This window comes from Lolium rigidum, chromosome 6 (assembly GCF_022539505.1).
Source record: "Lolium rigidum isolate FL_2022 chromosome 6, APGP_CSIRO_Lrig_0.1, whole genome shotgun sequence".
In the NCBI taxonomy this organism is placed as follows: Eukaryota; Viridiplantae; Streptophyta; class Magnoliopsida; order Poales; family Poaceae; genus Lolium; species Lolium rigidum.
In genome coordinates, this window is record NC_061513.1 from 174,763,582 (window position 1) to 174,775,782 (window position 12,201).

At 50.5% G+C, this 12,201-nt stretch overlaps 1 protein-coding gene across 1 annotated transcript; it reads left to right on the top strand.

The window, feature by feature from the left end:
• Nucleotides 1-9,000: 9,000 nt before the first annotated feature.
• On the top strand, nucleotides 9,001-10,791 carry LOC124663580 (leucine-rich repeat extensin-like protein 4). Its single transcript, XM_047201267.1, has one exon. It carries the CDS (start codon nucleotides 9,001-9,003, stop codon nucleotides 10,618-10,620), a length of 1,620 nt encoding a protein of 539 aa, XP_047057223.1. The 3' UTR covers nucleotides 10,621-10,791.
• Nucleotides 10,792-12,201: the final 1,410 nt, after the last annotated feature.

Consider the following 12,201-nt stretch of genomic DNA (forward strand, 5'->3'; position numbering starts at 1 on the left):
GTTTGATTCTTGTTAGCTGTATATTACAGACGCCATATAGTACCAGGTGTTGTCTCTTTCAGTTCGTGACAGTTGAATTTTGTTTAACCCTTGGACATGATTGTTTAGAACTTCGACATTTCTTTACAATGCTTTTAGTTCATGCGCAGTAATGCTGCGTGTTCTGCATAGAGGATTTTTATTTTTGTGGAGTGATTTGCCTGAAGGATTTGAAAGTCTTCAACACCAGGTAACTGCAATTTCATTTGCACTTGATTTTCTTCCAGCGGCGTTCCACCCTGCTTTTCTGCACCAGCTGTGATAACCTCTCATAGAAGGCAACTTGCCGCCTAACAGTTTCGTGATAATTCATGATTTGTTTTTACCCCTGAAACAATTGAGGCATACGCTTCAGTTTTGTAGAGGTGAAGGAATATTATGGGGATATTCACTTCGACCCTTAGTAATGCAAGGCATATTGTTTTTTTTTTCTGTGAATGGCAGGAGCTGCCTTTGCATTACAGGAGAGTGATAACAGTAGGAACAATCACCGAAGCTTAAGAGAAATGGATATAACATGAAACGAAAGGTTTTGATGAGAAAACAGGCTCCTCTGGGCTTTTTTTTTTTTTTTTTTTTTTTGACGAAAGGCAGTAGGCACTGCTTTCATTAATAATAGGAGGAAAAAACATGCAGAGTGCAGAACTCTGAACTTACAAGAAACAGAAAACAGAAAAGACATCAAAACAAAAGTAAAGGAAAAGAAAGTTTCAGCAGAACTGAAACCAATAACAAAGCTATACACTGAGTGCTAGAACTCCCAGCAAGCTGTTACTTCAGCGAGACACTAAAATGCTCTTGCCAATTCAGTCAGGTTCTTGCGGTCTGTGAGCCAATCTCCTTAGCAATGTGTGCCAATCAATGATCTTCATGTAGATAGATTCAGGGGTGGCCCTCGTGTTGTTGAAAACGCGATCGTTCCTCTCTTTCCAGAGCTCCTCTGGGGCTGGTACAGCAAAAATAACAATTACTCCCAAAAACACCTCTCTTAAGAGGCATATGTCATCTCTGATCAATTGCATGAACTATCGACCTGCAGTGCGTTTCGTTGAAAGACTCTTCTATTCCCAGGCAATCGTATGCAGCGAAGCAAACCCCCTTCTGGTTGAGCCTCCGTTAATCATACTCCACCAGTCCCTGGCGGACGTGTTGGCCAGCGCAACGCCTACGTAAGAGCATGTCTAACAGGCCCCATATTTTTTCGCCCCTTAAAACGCGAGTAGAGGGCCCTGTATTCACTTTTCGCCGGCCGAAAACTCGGACGAGCTAGCAGATCCCGTATCCCACCCCGTAAAACAGAATATTCTGTTTTACGGGGTGGGATACGGGGTCTGCTAGCTCGTCCGAGTTTTATACCCCTCAAAACAGGGTTTTTTGACAAATTGCATATTAGAACCAACACACCATTCACATAAAATAAATGTTTTACATCACACAATAATCGTCTTAATTATTACAATAATGTTTCTCGGAAATGTCAACAAATGTTCTAATGGAAGAATTAAACAAATAACAAATGTTTCACACATACAACAAATAGGAAATGAATGTTCCACACATACAACAATGGGAAATGAATGTAAAAACTCATTGGCCATGCAACTGCCAATGGTGATCAATCAGATCTTGGGTGAGCTGGTGATGAGTCTCGGCATTTTCAATGCCTCGATGAGCTGCAAGAAAAGCTTCAAGCCGATCGGGGTTCCTCTCGGGCTGCACTCGGGTGCCAACATTGTCATAGAAACATGGCAAGTTTAAACCTCTTTCATCTTCAATGATCATGTTGTGAAGAATCACACAACATGTCATGACATCAACAAGAGTTTCCTTGTCCCAAAACCTAGCAGGACCCACGACAATTGCAAACCTTGCTTGAAGGACACCAAAAGCTCTCTCAATATCCTTGCGGCATGCCTCTTGATTTCCGGTGAAGCAAGCTTCCTTTCTTGTCAAAGGCCTGTCCTTTTTCTCTTTTATGGACTTGACAAGGGTTGCATAGTTAGGGTAAATACCATATGTGAGATAGTACCCCATGGTGTACTCATTGTTCATAACTTTGTAGTTACAAGGTGGAGCATCACCCTTAACTAGTCTTGCAAACAAAGGGGATCTATTCAAGATGTTGATGTCGTTGAGTGTCCCCGGCAATCCAAAAAAAGCATGCCAAATCCATAAGTCTTGAGAGGCCACAGCTTCAAGAACAATGGTAGCATCACGGATTTTGCCACAATACATGCCATGCCATGCTTTTGGACAATTTTTCCATGTCCAATGCATGCAATCCAAACTACCAAGCATTCCCGGCCACCCCCTCTTTTCATTGATCTCCATGAGCCTTTTTGTATCATCCTCATTTGGAGCTCGGAGATACTTCTCTCCATACAACTTGATCACCATCTTGGTGAACATACGCACGCAATCCGTGGTTGTTTGCACACCAATGCGAAGGTACTCATCGGTATAATCTGCTTGGTATACCGTATGCAATAACCCTCATGGCGGCAGAATTTTTTTGGTATGGGCTAAATCCCATGACTTGGGCAGCATTTCTTTTTGCTTGAAATAATCGCAATTTGCCTCGCAATCTTTGACGATTTTCTCGAACAAAGTCCTACGCATTCGGTACCGTCTACGGAAGAGGCGGGGAGGATAGGTCGGTACCTCGGCGAAATAATCTTGCATCAGTCTGCTCGTGGCCGAGCGCGCGGTTCCGCGGAATGCACATACGCCCCATCACGGATCCTTTCCGCTGATCCAGCAGCTTCATGCGGTCCTCCGTTTGCTTCAAGCCGAACAGGAGCAACATCATCTCCGTCTCATCGTTGTTGAGCAGCTCGTCGATATCCGAATCGCCGGAATCCGACGACGACCAATCGGTGGACGTCGCGTCCAAATCCGCCATGTGCACATCCTCCGAAGCCATCTACCACGGTGTACCATACATCAGCCCCAAATCCGACCAATTTACCGGCGGCAACGAAGAAGAACGCGGCGGAATACTCACCGGCGGAGAAGACCACGGCGGGAGGGCGGGCGGCGAGCGCGGAGGGACGCGGAACTTCGGCGGGGGCGCGGCGGAGGTGCGGCGGGCGTCGAAGAACCTCGACGAGGCTGGGCGGACGGCGGAGGGGCACGGATCTGACGGATTGCGGCGGCGGCGCGCGGGGGAAAACGGGTGGGGGAGCCGAAATGTCCGCGCACGCTTTTGGAATTGGGATGCTGGCTTCGCCCACTATCCCCGCTCCCACCCCGCACAAGTAGGGGGCCCCGTACTCGAAAACAGCAAAAAACGATTCGGGGGGCGTTTTTACGGGGCGTGCTAGAGGGCCGAGTAGAGCCGAAACCCTCAAACCGGCGGTTATTATACGGGTTTGCCCCTTTTACGGGGTCTAGACCTGCTCTAGGTTGATCGCGCAAAGCATTCGTCCATATCTCGAGCATGGGGGCACTCCAGGTCCAGGACTCGGAGGATGTGCGCAACAGTTCTGTTGGTCTGATCGCAGAAGCAGCAGGTGCTGTAGTGCAGCCATCCTCGAGCAAGCAGTCTAGCAGTCTGTCCCTAGCCCAGTTGCGATTTTGAATTAGCGGGAGAATTGTCGGCTCGCTGGGATTATGCAGGTGTGCTCTGCGGAGGGCGGAGGGGGATCGGCCTTGTCGACTCAGTTGATGGCGGTAGCCAGAGGGGTTCTCTTCGGGAAGGAGCTCGAGAACGCGCCGCTCCACGGGAAGGGCTCCGACAAGAATAGTGGACTTCGTGAAGCTCCAGAGACGACCAGAGAAGATTGGGACGCGGCGTAGGTGACGAATCGATGTGCGGCGGGGAGCGGAGGAAGATGGGGTCGATACGACGGTGCAGACGCTCGGCTCGATTCACTTGGCGATTAGCGCAATAGGATATGACGAAGATTTTTTATTTTAACAGGGCTAGCCCAGAAGGGTCTGGATACCACATTAAACTAAAAGCGGTGTGGTACAAATTACATAAAGGACCTCCGGAAACAACACATTTTGAACCATATTCCTAGCTTTTACAGAACAATCCCTAAACAAAGAGAAGAAAATGCAATCGGGTTCTCCGACTCCTCCGACAATCTTAGGTCTCGAGCGACGGTCGTCGTCACCAGCATCGGGGACTAGACCATTTGGTGCAGTGGAGAGGATGTGCTACGTCGTGAGTCCTACACATGACCTCCGATGGAGGTTGAAGAAGACCTGACGCAACGTCAACGCCAGACTCTGGAGTTGCTGCCCGCCAGCATAAGGTTCGGCTGCCAATCTTGGGCCACCGAGGATGAACTCCAAACAGCCACAATATCACGAACTCCCCTTCACCGCAGAATGCACCAGCTAGCTTACCCTTCTCCTCACCTCCACGACCGGTCAGAAGAGAGAGCAACATCAGCGAGAAGACCGATGAACCGCTTATCGAAGAAGACCTCACCGGGTCTGCAAACCACGCCCTGCTTACACCTCGCAACCCTGATGTCGTGCACTGTCGCCAAGGGTACTCCTACACTAAAAGAAGTCCTAATACTACTTCTAGCGCCCTTTCTTTGGCTACTCCAGCTAATGAATCGCCGAGGGCCTCAAAGTAATGAATCAGCGCTGAGGACTTGCTCCTCGGTTCCATGATTCATTGATTTGCAAAACATAGCATGTTTTAACTAGGTGTATATTGTGAAAGTACTCACACGTTTGGCAGGAAAAGAATGAAATTCGCCCCATCGGGCCAGCCAAACCCGGCGGCAGCCACCTGAGATGAAGGGCGGCAGGCTGGCAGCGACCGAGCGACGAGAGGACGCAGGGAATGTTGTGTTGGTTGTGATTGGTCGCTGGAGACAACATACACCAATCACCATGGGCCCCGGCGCGGCGACCATACCTCCATGGTTTTGGTTCGGGTTGGTTCGCGTCTGATTAGAGAAGGGATGAGCCGTGTTAGGCGGTGACAGCGTGTGGGCCCCGCTCACATGCAAACCTCTCTGCTATATGACGTGTACCGCGAAGCAGGGCCACCGGCCGGAAACCTTAAACCAACTCGCAATCCTTGTTATTATTCCCAATCATCATCGTCCTTCACCACCAACGGCAACATGCATTCTCTAGTTTCGCCTCCGCCCCAATCTTCCCTTTGTCAGGTGTGAACTGCTTGTCATTAAGTTCTTCGCTCTTTGCTGTTCTGCACTTGTGGATGTATTCTGCGGGCTCGGCCAAGCACGAGATGACCGTTTAGAGCAACCAATTTCGGTGCCTCATAAACAACTCAGCTCGTTGACGAGCTTACACATGGCGTAACAAACAGCTTGGACTAAACGCAACAGCTTCCACGATTCCGTGCGGGGTACCGATCGATGCAGTCTGCAAACGAGTTGAGCTTGAGTAATTAAACTAGGCTCATTTCTACGCATACTAGAATTCAAGCAAGCTCGGATTGAGTCAAGTTATAACCTAGAATCAGTTAAGCACCCACTTTCCCACTCTCCTCCTCTAAAAGAAATAGAGGTGACGGCTAGGGTGAAAACCGTAGTAGCCATCACCATCTGCCTTGCCCTCGCCGTCTACGACAGGAAATCGATGGGTCCCCGCGTCCTCTGCTAGCCGCTCCGGTGACGGTAGGAGGTGGAGGCCTTGGGTCTAAGCTCAGCGATGTAGAAGTGTCCCCAAAGTTAGAGTTTAGTCAACCGACATCGTCGTTATGGTGGCTATGGCGGCGTTGTGCCGGACAAGAATAACATATACCCTCCTACTCGTCCACCTCGTCGACGCCGATCTCGCCGATGGCGTTGAGAAGGGTGGGATTTGTCTAGTCGACGCTTCCCTGGAGTGGTGGATCTCGTCCTTTCTACTTGTGTTATAGGCTTGGTGTTAGAAGATTCAGATCAATTCAAGGTTCAATGGCGATGAATTTGGGACTAGGGCGTTGGTCCTTACAACATCTCCACCGGTGAGGCCTATAATATGGCCGGCAACAGTGCCATAAGGAGCATATGGGGCGCGCCGGCAGCAGTACATGTGCTATGGAGAAGTGTGTTCCACACCGGTGACCCCTATACCACAGCTCCAATAGTACATACATGCAGTTAAAGAAAAGTAGGTGGGGGCAGAACAATTAGAAGAGAGGAGAATCTTTGGAGGGGCTATCACTGCATGTGGGCCGGTTAGCATCTTTTGAGCAGAAATTTGGTGTCAGCGCCCCCGATCGAAGCCCATTCGCATATGGATCCTTTGGGGCGCGCCGACGCTTTTATGGGGCTCCAGAACATGTCGACGCTTTTTGGGGAGCGCCGGTGCATGAGCTTTCTCTCACTAGGATCCCACTAGGGCTATTGGGAGCGCTATTGGGAGCGTCGGTGGAGATGCTCTTAGGGCACGTGCACAAAGACATCTCGACCGTCATCAACAACGTCAGGCCAGCTCCTGTAAGGCATCATCGACATCAACGCATCAGCGGCTCGCTCTAGTGGCAGTAGTGGTCTCTAGGTGGTCCGATGAGCTTAGTATAAATTCTATTATGTTTGAGGTGTTTTGTACTTCTTGTAACCTCATGGAATAGATTTGGATCTTTCCCACAAAAAAAGGTCTAGTTGTAAGAAATGCTTCATATATACTTGTCTTATTGTAACGATCGCGAGTAGATCTCAACCTAGGTTTGAGCCATGTAAAACAATTAAAACTCCAATGTTCAAAGACATTAATTTTTCATCTATTTAGACCATAACAACATCATAACAAAACATTGTTAATTATTGTTCCAAACAAAATATTGATAACACAATAGGAACAAAATCTCATCAGCATCAATCAAAATATCGACAATACGATACCACATAACATGTTTGTGCCTAAATTTTCCTAATATGTAATTGACCTTCTAAATTTTATTGCATACACAAGGAAGAAAAAACTCATCAACTTAATAAGGTGTAATAAGTTGTACTATTTCATTTAATAAATATGAGAATTATTTTATTTAACTATATGTACTATTTAGAGATACCGAGCTATATCGAGGAAGCTAGTGTTAGCACAAAATAATTTCGTTTTCCAATCGAGCTGTGAAATACACTCATACTTGGCTTATTTCCTCTTGACTTGATCTCAAGTCGAGCTAATTAAAAAGCGAACCGCTTGCTAGTCTCGAGCTTTTCTTGCCACTCTAGATGCAACCAAGCGTATGAGCCGCTAAACACTACTGGCAAGCAATGACGCTACTAGGAGCCCGCGGGCGACAACGTGGGGGCTGTCGTTCTGCCTAATAAAGGCGATGGTCCTAGGGTTCCTCTCGCGCCAAGACGGAGATATGCTTGATACTTGTCCTCCTTGACTGTCCGGAGTATCGAGTTTCGAAAGGCTCTGGCGACGAACTTTCTTGGGTGCCTCATGCCTAGAGATTGCTGGATCGAATGAGATTTAGTTGTGCGCATCCATATTTTTTTTTCTGACCGTTTAGTTCACGAGTGACTAATGAGCGGCGCGAAGCTCTGTTATTGTTGCCATCATGAGACATGTCTTTTTCGTTTCATGGTGAAGTCAAAGACTAAGAATGGCACGTAAGCCAAGATTTGAAGACTAGTGATGGTGGTTCAAGTCTTTGCGACCATGGGAAACTTACTTGGTGATTCGAGCTTCGTACCAGCGGCATGTAAGTCGGGGGGTGGGGGGAGGGGGGACATCACAGGTGAAGGTTCCAATTTTATCTTTAGGGTGACTGGACTTAGTTGGTTGTGAGTGACAATGATCTTATTGAAAATATTGTTTTTAGAGCGGGGACATTATTCCGGATGAAAAGCTTAGATATATGATCGAGCAACAATAACAACAATAACGCTTGTGCAATGTTTTTTTAAAGACGTCACTTTTGGAAAACTTAGACTTCATGCGTTATTTTGTTGGTGTTTATGCTGTGCTAAGGGTCAGAAACGACCGAGGAGCTAGCCACCCCGTGTTTTAAGGCGGGACAGACAGGCTTAGAATGGGCTCAACGCGTCCAGGGACTATAGCTATACTCTACTTACTCCATGACATTACCTGTGTCGTATAATGATCGGAACAGACGAACGAAACAGTCTGAAAAGCAGGTGTACCAAAGCGAAAATCTCTAGAAAATATAGAATAGTCTCTGCTAGCCCGATTAGATGTACTGTATCATGCATGATTAGCCTTGCCGCTCGGCGAAAATGAAATTTATAATTGGATAATGGTTTATCTCTTAGCTGTGCCTGTGCGTGGAAATAGTTGGATTAGAGACAGGAGGAGGAGGAAGAAGGGAAAACAAAGGGGCTAGCTTGGCTAGCTAGTTGTGGATTCCCACTAATCGCGTCGTCGTCGGAGACTCGGAGTGGATGGATGCTCTGCACGTTGCGACGGGGCCCTCACTACCCTGAACACAAGAACACAGCCGATTTGTTTAGCATAACTTGGCGATTGACAAACCGCCAAATCTCTACAGATTTTGACCGATCCAGCAAGGCAGCCAGAATGACGCTCCCAAGTCTTCCTTCCCCTGGTTTTACTGACGCTAACTGGAGTCCAAATCGGTTGTTAAACAAGCGTGCAATGAAGCCAAATTCTCTGAACATTTGTTACTGAACTTACTGATGCTTCAATTCCTTAATCCAATTTCCGACTAAACTATAATGACCTTCAGCAGCAGCAGGTACCCGAACAGAACTGTCAATAATTCAAGTTTCTTCAGCCCAGCAAAAACACAAGCCACATTGATGATCAATCATCAGCTCAACGTCTTTTTTCCCCAGCCCAGCTGCCAGTTCGTCGTCAACAGGTCCATCACGCGGACACGCAACGAACCATCCCGCCATCGCAGCCGTCCATTCCGCATTATTCTATTCCCGCGCCGTGATTTCCCCCTCCCCCCGCTCCCCCATATCAACCCATCCCCCAACCCCATGTTCCTCCACACAGACACACAGCCCACCGCGGGCTCTGCGTACACGAACAGCAATGGCGATCACCAAGCCCCTCCTCTTCCTCGCGCTCCTCCTCGTCCCGCACCTCGCCGCCGCCGCCGCCATCAGCGGGACCAATGACCAGCAGCGCCGCCGCCTGCTCGAGAGCTACGCCGACGACGGCAGCGACGTGTACGTGGACCCGTCCTACGAGTTCCGCAACCAGCACCTCCGCGACGCCTACGTGGCGTTGCAGGCCTGGAAGCGCGCCATCCTCTCCGACCCGCTCAACGTCACCGGCTCCTGGTCCGGCCCCGACGTCTGCGCCTACTACGGTGTCTACTGCGCGCCGTCCGAGCACGACTCCTACGTCACCGTCGTCGCCGGCGTCGACCTCAACCACGCCGACCTGGCCGGCCACCTCCCCGAGGCGCTCGGCATGCTCGCCGACCTCGCCGTCTTCCACGTCAACTCCAACCGCTTCTGCGGCCTCGTCCCGGACTCCTTCCACCGGATGCGCCTCCTCCACGAGCTCGACCTCAGCAACAACCGCTTCGTCGGCGGCTTCCCGGACGTCGTGCTCCGCCTGCCCAGCCTCCGCTTCCTCGACCTCCGCTACAACGAGTTCGAGGGCCCCGTCCCCAGCGAGCTCTTCGACCGCCCGCTCGACGCCATCTTCATCAACTCCAACCGCTTCCGCTTCAAGATCCCCGACAACGTCGGCAACTCCCCGGCCTCCGTCCTCGTCCTCGCCAACAACGACTTCGGCGGATGCCTCCCGGCCTCCGTCGCCAACATGTCCGGCACCCTCAACGAGATCATCCTCATGAACACGGGCCTCAAGTCCTGCGTCCCCGCCGAGCTCGGCATGCTCACCGAGCTCACCGTGCTCGACGTCAGCCACAACCAGCTCATGGGCGCCATCCCCGCCGAGCTCGCCAACCTCAAGAGCATCGAGCAGCTCGACCTCGGATACAACCGCCTCGTCGGCGACGTGCCGGAGGCCATCTGCCACCTGCCGCACCTCCAGAACTTCACCTACTCCTTCAACTACATCACGGGCGAGCCGCCGGTATGCCTGCACGTCAAGGCGTTGGACGACCGCCGGAACTGCATCCCCTACCGCCCCGACCAGAGGTCGCCCGACCAGTGCCACTTCTTCAAGGGCAACCATGTCAACTGCGACGCCTTCAGCTGCAAGAAGTTCGTGCTCCCGTCGCCGCCGCCACCCCCACCGTCTCCTCCTCCACCGTCACCCCCTCCACCATCCCCATCACCCCCGCCACCATCACCCCCACCGCCATCTCCTCCACCGCCGGCCGCATCGCCCCCACCTCCGTACTACGAGGTCTCACCCGAGGAACGGTACCTCTCGCCGCCGCCTCCTCCCTACCAGGAGCCAACAACGCCGCCACACTACGACATCCCATCGCCGTCTTACCACGAGGTGCCACCCCCGGCGTACCACAACGACGCGCCACCTCCGCCCTACTACGAAGTGTCACCGGAGGACCGGTACCACTCGCCACCGCCGCCAGCCTACCAAGAGGAGCCGACGACGCCTCCTCACTACGACCTGCCCAGCTACGACTACTCGTCGCCTCCACCACCAACAACCATGTGGAAGCTGCCGGCATACGACTACTCGTCGCCGCCGCCACCGGCCACGCCATGAAGCTGATGATTCTTTCCGGGGAGGCTGATTTTTTCATACATTATGATCATCCACGCTTGGCGTGGTGAAGAAATGCCGTTACAATACAATCTTTTGTGTGTATCTTGTACACTTTTTTATTTTCTTTTTCTTTCTTCTCTTCTCACAATATTAATTTGTTCTTGTTTTTCCGTTGTGAATGAAATATAGAAGATCGACATGAACGTGTTCCATACTACTCATTGTCAGTTCTTGACTGATTTATACACATTGAGATTCAGATAACTCTCTGCTAGTAGTAGTACCGTTTTATCGAGATGGTTATCCATCGTTGGCTGAACTATTCGCTCATGGAATTGGCTGTACTAGTGTATGCAAACGACATTATTAGGGGAATACCAACAACGGCAGCTAGCAGTTCAATTCAATCAACCACCGCATGCTTCACTGGAAGCATGCACAGCTAAGATTCTGAAGGCAGGACTCCAAACCGTGTTTGAACACGGCGGACACCCGTCGCCGTCGTCATCACCTGAACAAGTTGCCAACGCACCGTGACCACCACCACCACAACCTCAGAAAGAAAGTCAGCCAGAGCCAGCCGTAGATTGCAGCCGCAGCTAGCAGTAGCACGGCCGGGACCGCCGCCGTGTGCTGTCGAAAAAGTCGTCAGGCCGTGACGCGTTCGCCGCCTGGGAATGCTCGCCGGCAGGGCGCATCTCGGACGCTGGCTGGGACGGATCGATGCCATTCTCTTTCCACGCACAGACAGCTTGAGTAGAGATCAGAATAATCCGAGCTCGTAACGTTTGCTTTGTTAATTCAGATAACTTAACCGTGCTTCTTGACTTTACCCGCGTCTTGCGCTGGCGACATCGACTAAACAATCCCCTCCTGCACGAACGCCGACAGACGTGCGCGCACAGAACCTTCACAACACCGACGTGCCCTCCGCCATGGAATGGAACAAACCATGTGTGCATTGCACGTACAACTGACAACTGAGAGAGGAATCGCCGTGCGGCCATTTTGCTACACGCCGGTGCGGCGGTGCCTTGCATTGCTCGCAGGCATGGCCGTTTGTCAGAGCTTTCCCCGGCACATCCTCTCCCGCAAAGACAGGAATCAGATTAGGTGACCGGACGAAGGTAGGAGAACAAGTGGTTACCGCGCAGTGGCGGAGCCAGAACTTGAAGTATGTGTTGTCATTTGTAATCTGTGATGTCAAATACATGTGTTTTTATTTATTTTAATATATTTTATCATGATTTTATACTAGCATACAAAGAATTTGCTAAAAACCTGTGTGGTCAATTGACCACACAGGTCTCAATGTGGCTACGCCACTGTTACCGCGAGAGCCGGCGCGCGCATGTGCAGCTACCTATTCTAGTGCTGTTTGCTCTGACTTTATACGTAACACGCCGCGCGATTGTTGGGCGCGATGCTGATCTGGTCAGCTTTTCGATCGGGTACAACAGACTATTGCAGAGGATTGCCGATGTTTTACATGTGCGTAACGTTAAACTTCGGTACCACGGTCTCCGTTCAAAGATAACAAGAAGGGAAATTTCTACTGTATCCGCTCGATTCGTCCTTGGG